Raw genomic sequence first — 16,670 nt, forward strand, 5'->3', positions numbered from 1 at the left:
GTAATTTTTCATAAAAATTATGGGGGAGTCGAGTAAACATTTAGGTAATTTTTTGTGAATTTTAAAGTATTAATTTTATTTTTATTTTAATTTTATTTTTTTTTTCATTGAGTTCTTGACTTTTTAAATGCAACGGATAACATTTTCAAAATAAATTTGAAGCAGCTAAAAATATTTATTTATTTTTTTGCTTAAAAACACATAGGACAAACGGATAAACGGATGCAACGGATAACATTTTCAAAATAAATTTGAAGCAGCTAAAAATATTTATTTATTTTTTTGCTGAAAAAACACATAGGGCAAATGTCAAAAAACTGTCAAAATGAATAGCAGGTATATATAAATATATTTATGAATAAGAAGTAAATGGAAACAAAAAGTCGTTCATTTGGTTAAAGAATTAATACATTACTACCAGAAGATAAACATGAGCTCGAGTTTCGTCGTTGTTAATGTATCGAATTCCCAAAACGATACAGTGTCGTTTGAAAGAAAATTTCCAAAGAACATAACAATCATAGAATTGAAAGTGAGTATGTGATTAATTGTAAATATAAAATAATAAAACAAAAATGCTTACAGTACAAGTTAGAAGTCATCACAGGAGGAAGCGCAGGAACAATGCAAATCGAATTATTTGATGGAGATCAACTTGTAAAAATTTTAAATGATAATAACTCAATTTTAGGATCGTTCGATATTAAAGACGGGATGCGTCTTCATGTAGTCGATAATATCTTGTTTGACCAAAATGTACCGAAATTTGAATTAACACAAGACCAATACGACAAGAGATCAGACAGTTTAAAAAGTTTTTTGACAAGAAATAAACTTGGTAAATATAATGAAGAAGAGATGAAAAAACTAGAGAATGAAAAGGTAAAGCAATCTGAAAAAGAGGCACGAACTATCAATGCTGCTGAAGTTGGTGTACGATGCAAGGTTTCCAGTAAAGGAAAACCTACAAGATTCGGCACTGTAATGTACAATGGACCATTAGAAGGCAAAAAAGGAATTTTTATTGGAGTGAAATTCGATGAACCCTTAGGAAATAACGATGGATCGTAAGTGTAAAAAAACATCAACTTTTCAAACATCAAAAATTATTTAATTTTTTACTACTTTTTTGACGTTAAACGTCAATCGTCATCAAATTTTCAATGAATAATTGCGTTTTTAAAGCAAGTTAAATTCATATCTAATAAAATTTTAATGTTAACTGGATATTATCATTATCGCTTTTCAATCAAAAAGAACAAAAAAGTACCTTGAATTAGCAAAGCAAATTCGAATTGTAGTATATGTTTGTTACAGAAGTTCTTTTTGTGTTCGAGTCGATGTTTAGATTCACTTAGCTTAATTATTTTTAGGAATTTTTTTTTTTTAATTTTTTTTTTTTTAATTTCTCGGCTATGAAAATAAGGATACTTTTTTGCCCAAAAAATGGCATTTGTCAAAAAATGTAGAAAGTTTACTGTCGTTTAGCACCTTATCGCCTGTGATTCTGATAATTTTTCGATGTTTTCTCGATAGGGTATCACGAAATGGCCCTTTTTTGTGCACCAAAAAAAAAGTAGTATATGGAACATATATTTCAAAAAGTCAAAATTTTTTCTTTTTTTCTAAATATTTTTATTTTTTCCCCTGAGTTTTTTTCGGCTAAATCGGAGGGGGGGTCACATAAAGCGAAATAATTAAATTTAATGGTCTAACTAGGTAATTCATAAAAAATAACTTTAAAAAATTTGATAAACGACGAATTCTACGTGAGATGAACGACGTTCAAAAATCATGTCTTCCGATTTTGATGAAACTTTGGGGGATGACCAAAAAAGCTTGAACCCTTGGCTTTCAAGTACAACTTGAATTATTTTAATAGCTGAACTTAAAGTTAATGAAAAAATAAGAACTTTTGCGTTTTTAGATTTTCCGATTTCCCCCCGTATCGGGTGTGGGGGGGAAATAAAGGTTTTTCGTTTTTCAGCCATAACTTCCCAATGGAGTACAGTAGATTCAAAAGAGTGGGCTTGTTGGAAAGGTCTTGGCAAGGGCTAAGAAAATTTTTCCACTTTTCTCGGAAAATGTTGGAAAATTTTTGAAAAATAGTTTTGAAAGGGGGGTAAGGGGGGGACTTCGGGGCGTCCATCGGCGTCCATATACTCAAAAGGCAGGTCTTTTTACGTACTAAAAATGGCATATTTAGATTTTTAAATTTTGGAGGTCCCTCAAACAACTTTTTTCAAATTTCGATGATTTTTGGGGTATTTTTCACCATAATTTGAGTTTTCCGGTTATGACTTGGAAAACATTGATTTGCGAGCATATGTTTCATGGAGAAAAATAATGTGCTTGAGACGACAATCCATATGAGCGAAAAAAAATTTTCAAAAATTTTCCGAAAATTTTTAAGGGGGAAAAATGTTAGTTGTCTCGTGTACATTACTTTTCTTCAAGAAACATATGCTCGCAAATCAATATTTTCCGAGTTATAGCCCGGAAACTCAAATTTTGGTGAAAAATGGCTCAAAAATCATCGAAATTTGAAAAAAGTTGTTCGAAGGGACCTCAAAAATTTGAAAATAATGACTGTCATTTTTGATAAGATTTTTAACTTTTTTTTGCCCCATCGAATTTTTGACTTTTAAAATGTGGCATCGTACTTTATTTTAAAGTTTCATTTTTAGCGACATAAATTCACATAATATATTTATTTTTTTTTACTTTCAGGATTGATGGTAAGCGTTATTTTGAGTGTTGCAATAAATATGGTAGTTTCGTTTCCCCAAATTTTATTGAAATAGGAGATTTTCCTCCGGAAGAATTCAATATTGATGATGAGTTGTAGAGAACATCATTTTCTAGCTCTAAAAATTTTATTTTTTATTCAAAAGTGTCATTAATAATAATTTTAAAGATCATAATATAAACTAATGAAAACATTCAGACTCATATAGTTTTATTTCGTGTAATAAGCTAGCACAAATCTTCAGTTATAAGAAATCAAACATGTTTTATTTTCATTTTGTGAATACCAATAACAAATTATTTTTTGAGATTAAGTTGAAAATAAAGTTAAAAAACGTGACCCTCTATTTCAGAACATCTATGATAGGATATTTTCTGTTTTTCTTTTTTATATTTCGTCAATGTTTACATCATCTTCACCATCTTCATCTTGGTTTCCTTGAATAGTTTTTGGAGCAGAGTCTTTTTTAAGCACTTGCACACGATCGTTATACTCTACTTCAAAATCAGATTCATCGGAGGAGTCTTCTTCTTCCTCTGCTGTTTGGAGCCATTGAATAAAAGGTTTTGCTTTTTCATGAATGGTTGTAGCTACTTCTTTTGATACATATTTTTTACTAATCTTAGAAGCCCATTCTAAGATAGCTTTTTCTTCAAGAATATCGTTGTCGTAAAAAAGCTTAAATATTTAAATCTTTGAATTACAGCAAGCAAATAACTTAAATAAGGCCGATACAATTATCAAAAATGTTTTTGATTTCCTCCGACCTTAATTTTTGAGATATCTACTTAATTCGCAAGTGGGATGATTGAATGAAAAAAATATTCATTTTTGATAATTGTATTAGCCTAAAGAGTATTTTATAAAAATTACCTTCAAGATTGTAGCAACATTGTTCATTAGTTTTTCATTATGAAGTGCAATTATTTGTTCCAAACCACCGATCAAGTATTTTTGTGCTTTCAAGTCATTATGTGTGAAACGTAAAAGTAAATTGCGATATTTTTTTACTTGTTGTAAGATGTTTGCATCAAAGAGTAATTCTGCTAATACAAGGGTTGCTTTTTGTTGAACATCTAATCGAGCTGCTTCAATGGTCAACTCTTTATGTACTTGAACATTGTCCAGTTCTCCAGCGTCGCGACGTTTTTTTAATTCTTCATAAAATATGTCCAATCGCTCTTTTTCACTTTTGTCCACATCCTCAGAAATGGTCATATTTTTTGCACCCTCTGTCAAATCTTGTAAACGAGATCGTACAGCTGCTTCCGAAACATCAACAGTCCATTCGGCATCATCATCTTCATCTTCCTTTAACGTTTAAATGAAATATTAAAATAAGCGTCGAAAGTTGAGCGAAGCCTTTTTTATAATGTTTTTATTTTACCTAAAATCTATAGGGGCTATATTTTATCAGACTCCATTAGGGTATTCCAAAATTTTTTTCAGTTTAAAGTTACACTATTTCATAAATTAATGATTTTTGATGAATTTTCATAGAGAAACTTAAGAAATTTTGAATTATCATGTAATTGTCATTATTTATTTTTATTTAAAATTATTTTAAAGATAAATTAAATTGATGATTTTTAAAAAGTCAGCCATTTAATATGAAAAACTATTTTTTAAAAAACTTATAATTATCACCCGTATAAATAAATATATATAATTATTATCACTTATGATAAAAAAGATGGAATTTCGGAGCTTACTTAATGGATGGTGGCATAAAATATAAGTCTCTATAGATATATGTTAATTTCAAATTTCATGATGTTGAATTTACAATAAACTTTTAATTATTTAATGTCTGAGAATTAAATTATTCTTCGCTTCAAATATTAAAAATATTCTACAACTTTAAATTACATACATGTACATCATTATATTCCGATTTCACAACTTCGCTGAAATCTTCATGCTTAGTATCAGCCTCAGTAGTTTCACCATTATCTCCAGTTTTTTTTGACCTTTTACTTCGTTTGCTCTCGGTAAGAGATGCACCCTGGTTTGCAGGATTTATGTTTGGAGGATTTTTTATTATAAAAGTATTAACTTTATGATTCACCTCCAATGGCCCATGAAATCCTTTTATAAAATTAAAAAAAAAAAAATAAAAAAAAGATATTATATTACACAACAAGGCATTCCATTCTAAAAAATACCAAAATCCCAGTTTAAAAAATCCCTTATAAAAATCCAAATTTGATTGTCTTTGCGTGAGGTCCACCCAAGAATAAGAAAAATTTTGTTGACTCTTTTTCGCCTCATTTTTTACTGTCAGTTTACTGTCGTTTAGCACCTTACCGCCTGTGGTTCTGATAATTTTTCGATGTTTTCTCGATAGGGTATCAAGAAATGAGACTTTTTAATGCACCAAAAACAAAGTAGTACATGGAACATATACTACAAATATTGCTTCTAACGGGGTGACGTCGAAACTATGCGTTTCCGAGCATATGTTCCATGGAGAAAAATGATCTACTCGAGTGCGCGCACTTCTAACACTATAGAGTATGACATAAAAAAATATTTAAAAAAAAATATATAAAAAAATAAATATATAAAAAAAAATATTTAAAAAAAATAAATAAAAAAATAATATTGAAAAATATATTTTATGAAGTTTTTAACTTCTAAAACAAATTAATATTGAAAAAAAAACCAACTATAAAGCATGAAACAAGTTTCTTATGAGAGAGAGTCATTCATATTATGAAATTCTCGCTGAGCTTATCAAACTTTTAGGGACAAGATAAAAATATACCCCTGACCAAAATGATATAAATTTTGGGCAAGTGTGTTGAATCTTATATTTATATTAAACTAATCAACATTAATTGAAAACTGTTGTTCAATTTGGATAATTGTTTTAAATTTTGGGATTTTGTTTTTATAATTCCATTTTAGTCAGGGGTACATATATCTAAATTTAAATCTAAATATAAATTTGTTTAAGAAGTTGAAAACTTCATAAAATATATTTTTTAATATTATTTTTTTTATTTATTTTTTTTAAATATTTTTTTTTTATACCTATATTTTTTTAAATATTTTTTTATTTCATACTTTTTTTTTCGTTACGTTTTTGTTCTTATTTTGCGATAAAACTTTTTAAAACTATCATAAAATTTTGAAAGTAAGAAGAAAAATAATTCGACAAAGCAAAATTTTCATCTTTTTTTATAGACCTAGCAATAATCTATTCAGTTATTCAGTTCTATTACTATTTTATGATAAAATTCAAACCGAAATTTCGATATTTTTTTAGAAAAAAATTACCATTTTATATTTAAAATATGTAATATGCAAACAGTTCTTTATAACTGACTATCAAAAATTGAAGCGACGAAAGAAGTCTAAATATAAGAAATAGAAGAACTTTTTGTCGTCGCTTCGAGATTCAAAATTATAACAAAAAATGTGATTCCAATCGTGCTTGAAATTTTCTTAATATTTTAGGAAACCTTTAAGAGCTCCTCGAAAGACGGCGGTGCAAGAGATCTACATCTCCATTAGTAAAAAAGTATACAACTTGTATAGAACCGAAAGAAGTTCTTGCTTACCACATGCCTTACAGCCTTGAGAAATTGTGCCTTTCTTACTTGATACCAATAGTTCTGTTTCAGGATTATCACACTCTGGGCATAAAACGAACTTTCTTATAAATCCATCAAGTAAATCCTGTAACTTGCTTGCGTCATGTGATCCATTTACAATGAACCGTTCGTTCTGTAAATCGTTTAATTATGAAAATAGTTAAATATATTTAAGCGATTTTTAGTTTTATACCTTATAATCGAATTGAGTTTGAGCTCCTAGTTCACATCCAAAGTACTTTGTTGGGTATGTTGCAGGACGTCCAATAGCTTTAGCAACATCAATCATATTTACAATTACAGTTTTAATTCCATTACCTTTGCCTTCTACTTTTGCATTAATTTTCGGCATTTTATAACGGTAGAAAACATCAGTTACATTACGGTTTACGTTGACTGTACCCATGGCTTGAATTATAAATAAAAATTTAAAATCAAGTTCCCTATGCATTTATTTTAAAATTTATTTCTAAATTTTATTATTATTTATTTTATTATTTGTTTGATTTATTAAAAAAATGGGTCATAAGTAGGTATGGCGCCATCCGTTTACGGCGTCGGATAAAAAGGGACATTTTTTGACCCCCACCCCCCTAAATTACGACGTACTTTTTAGTAGCATACTCCCCCTTTTTTCAAGAAAAATTGTAAAAAAATTAGCTCAAATTTATATGGAAATGTGAAAAATTGTACATGTTTACTCACTAAGTTAAAAAACAGATAAAAAAAAGTATGAAGCGCTTAAATATTACTGACAAATTGAAACAAAAATTCTTAACTATAGAGAATTTATACGACGTCGTATTTTCCTACGTCGATATCCATCGGAAATTCATGGACCCCAACCCCCCCTCAAACTTCCGACGCCGTAATAGATGGCTGATAAATAAAAATTTAAAATAGTTGTTTTGATGATGTTTTAAAAATCTAAATTTTAAATTTTTATAGGTCTTTTTATTCTCTGACTGAAGCTTCTGTCAGTCACGTAGTTCCTATCTTACGGCTTTCTTAAGAGACAAAAGGTTCATGCTTATTTTGCTCAACTCTGGTCCCATTTGTGGAATCAAGACATTATCTCTTCCAATGAACAAAAATAGTTTTCCATATAAGAGTTCGAAATTATAACGAAAAATTCAAATATAAACGAGTCCCAGTGCAAATTTAAAAAATCTAATGATGCAGGAATGTGTGTCTCGTCTAAAATCGACCTCCCATACAAATGTAACCTCTTTACCTATGGCAGTCACTGCAATAAGTTTTCTGTGGGTTATGTTTTTAGTTTTATGATTTTATGATTGAATTAAGGTTTAAAATATCTTTAAAAAAATATATCCCGGGCGAAAAGGATAAATCGTGCGATTTAACTGACATTTTTGACAAAATTGAGTTAAGAATGGGAAAGTATGCTTAAAGACGAGTATTTTAAGATACACTGAGAGATTTTCAAAAATTTTGAAAAAATATGAGTTTTATTTCAATAGAAAGAATAGACGAAAAGGATAAATCGCACAAATGCATGAAAATTGGTAATAAGTCAAAAATAAAAATTTCTCCAAATCGGTTTTTGTTCATGTTTTTGTGTTATTTATGCTCTGTTATTACATAAAAAGTCAACTTGAACAAAAAAATTAGGAAAAATCTTAAAATTGGAAAAATTAAAAAATCTCATTTTTATATGAAATTTTGTGCAATTGTGCGATTTATCCTTTTTCTCAATAAAAAATTTCCCAAAACTACCCCTTAGAGATTAGATAAAATATTTTTCTGTACAAAAATTAATTTTAGTGACCAATTATTTACTTTTGTAAGTTAAAAAATGGAGAAATATAGTTTTTAAAAAAATCTTTACAGCTCAAAAACCGTAAAAAACTTTAAATCGATTTTTCTCAGTTTGTTAAAAATGTTAGTTGTGCGATTTATCCTTTTCGCCCGGGATTTAAAATTAATTATTAGGTCCCAAAGGGTTTCTAAAAGACAGGCATTCCAGCGTTTGAAACCCACGAAAATAGCGTTTGAAATAATTTCAAAGTCATTTTTCTCGGATCTTTATAAATTAAATTTAAAGTTCTTAATGAATTTTCGATGGCCATGGGGATATATTTTCATAATATTTTGACAAATCTAAAAATTTAAATATTTTTAAGGAGTTAATCAATGATGTTTGAAACCCACGCGGCATTTCTGATTTTTTTTTCAAACAAAATTTAATTTTAAATTTCTCCTTAACTAGAAATGTTAAACCAAAATCAATAATTGCAGGTGTCCTTAAAGATACCAAATTAGAGTATTACATATATAGACCCCGATATTTGTTGAATTTAAAGGGACTTATTGTCCAAAAACTAGTGTTTGAAACCCACGTTTTTGACAAAATCGCAAATTTTCTGTTTGAATTAAAATGATGAAAATGCATCTAGAGATGCGAATGAATATTTTAAAGTGAAAGATCTTCGCAATCTAATGATGCCTACATATTTTGTTTTTAAAATTATTGATTAAAAAGTCCAAAAAAATCATTTCGAAATTTTCGATTTTTCAAAATCTCCGAGGAATGCCTGAAGATCTCAGTAAGTTTTCAAGCACGATTGGAATCAGAAAAGTTTTTCATGATTTCAAGTCTCGAACCGACGACTTTACGCTCACCAGTCAGATACGCACCACTGTACTAAGCTGACTCCCTCTGACTGAAAAAGGAATAAATGAGATCCTTGTGAGAACCTTGTAATCCTTGTAAAGTAATAATATTTTTCGACTTCGTTCTCACAATGCTTTTTTTTATTTCTTTTCAAAGTCAATTAGGTATATTTTACTTTTGACTTTTGCTCAAAAAAATGTTAATTGATTTTTTGATTTGCTTTGTAAAAGTAAAACCAGCAACATAAAATAATTTGTTTTTCCAAAAGTTGCTTATGTAAAATGAGATTTTGTATGAAAATAAGCCAAAATGTGATTTTCGACCTCCGTTTCATACATTTTGGTCCCTAAAATTCAAAAGTGTTGCAACAAAAGTTTTAGTTTTTGAGCCAATTAACATGATCCAATAGAAATTTGATTGAAACTCGAAGTTTCAAAAAATCATCATTTTAAAATATTGATTTTGGAGAGATTTTTTCTTAGAAAAAAGACGATGACGGTAACTCCCGTACGCAAGTCGTAGAAGGCTGTAACTTTGCAGAATTGTTATTTTAACTACTTTAAGCCTATGTGTAAAGTTAGAGCTCGATCCCTTTGGAAAAACAGAATTTTTTGGTACTTAATGATTGTTTTGGGTCGAAAATGTCTATAGCTATAAAAAAATATTTAAAAAAATAATATTAAAAAATAGATGAAAAAAAAGTGTTAAAAAACACTAAAAATAAAACATTTTAAAAAACGAACTTAAAAGTAAAAAATAAGAGCCTTAAAAAACGCACTAAAAAGGATAAAATAGGGGCCTTTTGTTAGCCAATTCTCTTTTGTTAGCCAAGGTCCTTTAATCAGCGATATTATAAATTAAAAACTAAAATGTGGAGTTTTATTTTTATATTGTTTTGTGGTAGGTTTTGCATAACAAATACTTTGTTTAATATGTTAATATTAAGAGTATTTTTTAATATTAAGAGATTATATTAAATTCGATATTAATTTCGATAAAGTATATCAAAGATTTAAATTAAAGATTTTTATTAATTTAACATGTCAGGAAATAAAACTTTTTAAACTTTTATTCAAAGTTTTGTAGAGAGTTTGAAAATTGGTTTGTTGTTTTAAATACATAGTTTTCAAAAAAGTCAAGAACAAATTAGATTTTGAAGAATATAAACGAAAAATTGTTTCAATTAGTTAAATATATAGCAACGAAATATATATCGAGTTTTTATTAATTAACTTGATAAACAAATCTTTACTGCACAAATGTTGTTAAATTGACATAGAAAATCGTCTATATTAATTACGGTTTATTTTTTTAAGTTATTGCTAAATGATAAAAATTATTTGAAAGCCTAATTAAAATGAATAAAGTGATTGAGCCTTTAATTTAACTATCCTGAGAGGACACAAATTATAATAAAATATACAAAGACTTTTATTTGAAATGAACGAAAAATAAATCAAACATGTCGTAATTAATCAAATTTGAATCAAAATGATATTCTTATTTGGAAAACAACTTATATATTCTTCAAATTATTTAGAAGATTGCAAATTTAGCGTTTTCCTTACAAAACAAACCATATTGGCCTATTTTAATTTTTTTTCTCAAATTCTGAAGAAAATTTAGGTAAAAGTATGTGACTAAAAACTCCACATTTTTAGTTTTTAATTTATAATATCGCTGATCAAAGGACCTTGGCTAACAAAAGAGAATTGGCTAACAAGAGGACCTTATTTTATCTTTTTTAGTGCGTTTTTTAAGGCCCTTATTTTTTACTTTTTAGTTCGTTTTTTAAAATGTTTTATTTTTAGTGTTTTTTAACACTTTTTTTTTCATCTATTTTTAATATTATTTTTTTAAATATTTTTTTTTAATATTTTTTTTCAAATATTTTTTTTTAAATATTTTTTGAAAATATTTTTTTAAATATATTTTTTAATATATTTTTATATATTTTTTTAATAATTTTTTTTTATTTTTTTTTTTGTATTTTTTTTTATTTTTGACTTTTTAGTGTTGGGTTTTTTTAGCAACGGCGGATCCATATTTTCATAATTTTTTTCTCTAATTTTCAAAATTTGTGTGGGGTTTTGGGTTATTACGGGGGGCGAATGCCTCGTCGGCCCCCTGGATCCGCCTTGGTATGGCGGTTGAATGAAGTCTCTCACAGTTTTCTTTCATGCCGTTATGATCAATTTTGTGATTTTTCGTATATAGGCTTATATGGGGGGTCCCATATAGAGAACTCGAATTGCAAATCTGATTAGTAGGGGACCGTGGGCGAAAAATTTCATTAAGTTTTGACCCAAATTTGAGCTCTCTACCCTTTAAAATAACGAAGTTATGATGGGGACAGAGAAAAATTACGGTAGTGAGTTGTAAGAAAATGTATATAAAAAAGCTCGATTTGGAAAATCTTAAAATGAGGAAAATCATCATTTTTAGCCTTCTTTCAAATAAAATTGGTCCGGTTGATGATAGACGCAATTTTCGGGTTCGTGGAACAGCGTAATAGATCTATTTTTGAAGTTGAAAACTTTTTTTATCTGTTTTTTGCATATTTCTTTAAAATGTATATTTTTTAACACATTTTTTCTCCATGTAAACACCAAAAAGTATTTAAAAACACCGCGGTACATTGAAAATTCAAATTTTCCAGGCGGAGGATTTTTATTAAAGATTACAAAAAAACTACTGAAAAAAAGTTTTGATTTGGGCTCTAAACGCTTTGTACTTTAGAGGTTTAGATGGAGGTTTGAAGTTTGTATGGATTTGACTAAATTTTGGTATTCTTCAGCTTCGAGCTACGGATTCGACGTGACGAATTATAGACGTGAAGAAGCATAAAATCAGTTCTTCGAAAGCTACATAATGCATCCGCACGGAAAATTTGAATTTTCAGTGTACCGAGGTGTAATTTTTGATTGGAATTACTTGGTTTCTATCTTAAGTTTTATGAGATGAAAATACATTTTGTAGTAGAAAACTATGCAATAAGGTTTGTTCCACGCATACCATTAATGCACTAAATAGTATTTATTATATAAGCAGATATGTACCTTTTGGGATTTTTTTTTGTTTTGAAAATATATTCAAAATTAAAATTAGGTACACGTAACTTTCTTCACGGTTTTCTAAACGGCTGTAATTTTCGGTGTCGATTACTTGAGGCTTTTGTAGTTCTAAAATAGATACATGAATAAATATATACTTTCAATTTTTAGATCGAAATCTTATGAAATACCTATGATTGAAACTGCACCAATAAGAATTCATACACGATGAACTGATTCGCAAGTTTTTGTATAAAATATACGGAGATGCTCCGATGACAACTGGTATTTCTAAACAAATAAAAAAAAATGGAAAATTTATAAGAGACTGAAATAAAATAATCTTACCTTGTTTTTTATCCAAAGTCATATAAATTTGTGCTCCGGTTTGAATGATCTTTATTTCAATTTCATCCAATAGGTAGTATTTCAATGGTAATTTTGATGATAAATTATTGATTGATCTGTAAAAAAAGAAAAAAACAATATAGATTCTTAGTTAATAGAACATGCAATATTTTCACCAGTATATAGATTGGTACTTATTTTAAATGTGCAATTCATATTTTTAATAACACTTTTTTTTCATTTTTTTAAAGAGGATTCACATATTTTCTAAAAATATCTTAAAGTCATACGACGTGTTTCATCATCACTTTTTTATAATAGTTAGTTCATATTACAAATTAAAGCGATACTAGTTTAGCTTACTTAACGATAGAAGATTTTTCACTTTTTACACGTGGACATTTATAACAAAATTTCATGAATTTAATACCTACTTTTTGCTATTCAAAGTATTTATTTCGACCAGCGATTTTGACAAGTATGTCTTACATATTTTTATCCCCAGCTTGCGAGTATTTTCTAAAATGTATTTACAAAATTTAAATGAATGACTAATGTGATGCATTGCACAAATGTACTTTTTTACTCTGTATTGGCTTTAAGGTTCAACAAATCGTGGACGAACGAAAACTCCACATGTTTTAGTTTTTTAAAATTGAATTGCCTCAATTTGCCAAAAATGCGTATGTGCAAAATTTACATTCTGTTTTATAAATTAAATTGATTGCTTTATTTTGAGGGTGGATTTCTCCTTTAAAAAATAAAAAAATAAGGTGTATGTACAAATGGCAAATTTACTAGCCTTACCGATAAGCTTCAATGAAATATCCAAAATAATTAATAATTTTAAATTCTTATCTAAATAGTGCATTTAGAATTTTTACGGATTCGTTTATTACTTTTATCGACCTACATTTTCAATCTTTCAAAAATTTTTACTGTTTTTTATGTGAATGGGTGCATTCAAGATTTCTCATCGATGGACATCAATGATTTTTTCCAAAATTTTTTTCATCGAACGCGTTCAAGTTAAATAAGATGGATTGTTCGATTCAGCGGGACACATCGAAAATCGTAAAAAATGCCATTAAAGTCAAAAATATTCATCAAAAAACAGATTTATGATCGAAAAAATATCACAGAAAAAAATCATGATGAATTATCTTGAATGCACCCAATATTTTTACAATTCTGAGAAAATGTTTTTACCACTTTTTGTTTGAAATATATTTTTTAGTGCGACAAGAAAAAAAGGGTAAAATTCACTAAAATGGTGATCAGTTGGTAACACTGAGATATCATATATATGAAATGTAAATATATTGATTCCACGAAGCATTCATTGTTGGTGGTCTTTGCATGTTGGGAGATTTACCTGATGTATTCCTTCGATTAGATCCCTTACTCTCATTGATAAACCACTTAGCTTTCGAGTACCTAAAGAAAATAGTATCTTGAAGATAAATATTGTTAATAATTATTTAAAATGGCTGAAGATGTACCAAAGTTATTAGAAAATCAAAAATCTTTTGCCGGAATACCGGAATGCAAATTTGTGGTAAGTAAAAGAGCCCGACAAACCTTAAAAAAATATAGTAAAAAAATCATGTGTTTCTTTTGAAAATGTTTCACATCTAAAAACTGTATCTACAAAGAAATTTAGCGAAAATGATTTCAAAAATTTTGGAACATTGAAAAAGAAGTTTGCTAAAAAAAATAAATGGCAATATTCCAAAGTACTGATTAAAGTAGTAATTTTAATAAATTTATACCATCATTTCAGAGTGAAAACTATTATTTGAAAAATTAAATTTTTAACTAATACCTAATTTTAGAATACAAACTAGATATTTTCACTTATTTTTTAAGAAACATTTTTTCGCTTTTTAAAAAAGCTATTGATCAAAATAAATAATTTCAACTATTATAGATAGACATTTAATTATTCATTTCTTTCATGTTTATTCAAATATAAAGGAAGATGTTGATGCATTTATGGCTCAAACAGATAACCAGAACAATGTGGAGTCAGTTTTAAAGCAACTTGACGAGCAACATAGCAAATACAAGTTCATGGAATACAATATTTTGGCCAGAAAACGACGTCTCCGTACACAAATACCAGATTTGACCAAATCATTAGACATGATAAAGATTTTGAAACAACAAAATGATACATTAGATACTCAAACTCTTTTGAGTGAGCAAGTATTTGTTAAGGCAAGTGTTCCACCCACAAAAACTGTTTGTCTTTGGTTAGGAGCAAACGTGATGTTGGAGTATGATTTGAATGAAGCAGAAAAACTATTGAAACAAAATATTACCGCGGCAGTTGAAAATTTAAAATGCTTGGAATATGACCAAGAGTTCTTACGGTAAATATGAAAAAAAAATCAAAATTTTATCGTAATATTTTATTTAACATTAGGTATATCAAGATATTTATCTTAATAGATATATGTGCTCCAAAATTTTTTTTAAACGCTAATTTTCAATATTTTTTTAAGTTTGAATACCAATATGTATTTAGTTTTTTTTTATTTATTTATATGACCCAGTATTTTTTGTTTTTGTACTAGGGATCAATTAACTACTACTGAAGTCAATATGGCCCGTGTTTATAATTGGGATGTAAAACGAAGAGAATCTCAAGGAAAGATGCATTAAAATAAACATGTACTAGCTACATCATGTTTTTTTATATTTCTTGCTGATTTTAACTTCTTAAATTAGCTAGAAATAAATTCTTAATTACTTGCAGAAAAAGTTTTTTCTTCATTTTCGGTAGATTTTTTTTCGTTGTTTTTGTAAGTATATAACGAGGACTGTTGTGATGGCATCCATTCCGGTATAATTTTTGCATGAAGACGCCAGCTACCATATTCGTTTGCCAAGTGTTTTTCAAACACAACGTATTCTAACACATCTTTTGTTAAAATTTCGCTTCCATGCATTAATCTTCCAAACCGATCATATATAGCTAATGTTTGCTGTGTATGAAATCTTACTGTTACTTGACCAAAAGCGTTTTCTTTATCAATTAAACTTGTGCATCTAGCATGAACTAACCTTGGTGGTTCCAAAGATTTTAAAAATCTCCAACAAATCGTTTTACATGTGGTGTTATGCATCATTTCCAAGTACGCCTTTTCTGTAACGAATTCTCTTAATTGATATTTATCCCTTTTGGCCAATGCTTCATGAGCACTGATGTAAATATCTTGCGCTTGTTGAACGAACGAGTTCGTATCAAAATCTTCTTCATAACTACGGATCTTTCTGACCGCTAAATAACTTTTAGATTTTTTTTCCAAAAATTGAAGTTTTTGCTTTGCTCCTTCTGTGGTTACACTTGATATTTTCCCATCGCCCTCCGGTGGCACATATGCTTCAAATATATCTGATGTTGCAGTAAGGCTAAAATTATATAATAAGAATGTAGAACCTCTAAAGTCAAAAATTATTACTTGAATGGGCGTTCCATCCACGGACGTGGAGGATTCAAACCACGCTCTTTCATTTTGGCTCTCATCTGTTCTTCACTTAGTTCGCTTTCCTTTTCATTCAAATTTGGTATATCCATTGCTATGAATTTTTTAGTGCGGAGTTTTTTGAACTTCGGAGCCCAGTGTTTTTGTTTTACATGTCGAACTTGGTCCACGTTTTGCAACATCGGATACAAAAAAGGCTTTAAAATGTAGACGTGCTGTAATGTGCGTGAAACAAATTTACCAAAAACGAAATAACCAATTTAACAAATTTAAAGACCTACATGAAGAATCGGCGTGAAACTTTTCTTAAATAACGAAATGTTCGACATTATAAAAAAAAAAAGTTAAGACAATATTCTGTATTAATTTTAATAAATATATACTTAGTATTTATATTTTTAAGTCAAAATGAATTTCTGTACAAAAATGGTATTTACTTACATATATTCTCAAAATCATTACAAAATCTCTTTGGAAGTGATTCTGATGTTTACGCATCCCTCTAAAAGGATAATATAAAAACAAAAGTATTTATTTATATATGATATTTTTTGAAAAACTATGAATCGAATTGCTTCAAAAGTAAAAAACGAAGATAATGTGACTGTGCTTAAATTTAAGACATCAAAAGTGAAAGGCAAATTGATTTACAATACAAACCAAACAGATCCATTGGTAAATAACTTAATTCAAATTTTAAATATAGAAAAAAATATTTATATGAAGATATACACTTGCAGGCTATTACAGATCAAGATTTAAAAAGAGCAAAACTTGGGGCCACAAAAATTGCTA

General features: G+C 28.2%; 4 protein-coding genes across 6 annotated transcripts; 2 read left to right on the plus strand and 2 right to left on the minus strand.

Annotated features, from left to right (window-relative positions):
- The first annotated feature begins 314 nt into the window (after window positions 1-314).
- On the plus strand, window positions 315-2,946 carry LOC134831686 (tubulin-folding cofactor B). Its single transcript, XM_063845486.1, has 3 exons — window positions 315-532; window positions 586-1,067; window positions 2,731-2,946. The coding sequence occupies exons 1-3, from the start codon at window positions 431-433 to the stop codon at window positions 2,846-2,848; spliced, it is 702 nt and encodes a 233-aa protein (XP_063701556.1). The 5' UTR covers window positions 315-430; the 3' UTR covers window positions 2,849-2,946.
- On the minus strand, window positions 2,927-12,884 carry LOC134831663 (eukaryotic translation initiation factor 5). Of its 3 annotated transcripts, none has more exons than XM_063845460.1 (9): window positions 12,819-12,884; window positions 12,385-12,500; window positions 12,228-12,327; window positions 12,043-12,165; window positions 6,542-6,756; window positions 6,316-6,481; window positions 4,623-4,837; window positions 3,623-4,060; window positions 2,927-3,427 (listed from the first exon to the last, which is right to left on the minus strand). In XM_063845460.1, exons 5-9 carry the CDS (start codon window positions 6,752-6,754, stop codon window positions 3,137-3,139), a joined length of 1,323 nt encoding a protein of 440 aa, XP_063701530.1. In that variant the 5' UTR covers window positions 6,755-6,756; window positions 12,043-12,165; window positions 12,228-12,327; window positions 12,385-12,500; window positions 12,819-12,884; the 3' UTR covers window positions 2,927-3,136. The 3 variants fall into 3 exon arrangements, with proteins under 3 accessions (XP_063701530.1, XP_063701538.1, XP_063701545.1); XM_063845468.1 differs by having other exon boundaries at window positions 12,748-12,824; XM_063845475.1 differs by lacking the exon at window positions 12,819-12,884 and adding an exon at window positions 12,561-12,601.
- An 898-nt stretch (window positions 12,885-13,782) lies between these two features.
- Window positions 13,783-15,150, plus strand: LOC134836897 (prefoldin subunit 3). Its single transcript, XM_063852169.1, has 3 exons — window positions 13,783-13,942; window positions 14,362-14,759; window positions 14,964-15,150. The coding sequence occupies exons 1-3, from the start codon at window positions 13,871-13,873 to the stop codon at window positions 15,049-15,051; spliced, it is 558 nt and encodes a 185-aa protein (XP_063708239.1). The 5' UTR covers window positions 13,783-13,870; the 3' UTR covers window positions 15,052-15,150.
- Window positions 15,132-16,298, minus strand: LOC134836896 (large ribosomal subunit protein mL45). The gene is made up of 3 exons (XM_063852168.1): window positions 16,157-16,298; window positions 15,852-16,090; window positions 15,132-15,801 (listed from the first exon to the last, which is right to left on the minus strand). The coding sequence occupies exons 1-3, from the start codon at window positions 16,202-16,204 to the stop codon at window positions 15,132-15,134; spliced, it is 957 nt and encodes a 318-aa protein (XP_063708238.1). The 5' UTR covers window positions 16,205-16,298.
- Window positions 16,299-16,670: the final 372 nt, after the last annotated feature.

The sequence above is a fragment of the Culicoides brevitarsis genome, chromosome 1, assembly GCF_036172545.1.
Source record: "Culicoides brevitarsis isolate CSIRO-B50_1 chromosome 1, AGI_CSIRO_Cbre_v1, whole genome shotgun sequence".
In the NCBI taxonomy this organism is placed as follows: Eukaryota; Metazoa; Arthropoda; class Insecta; order Diptera; family Ceratopogonidae; genus Culicoides; species Culicoides brevitarsis.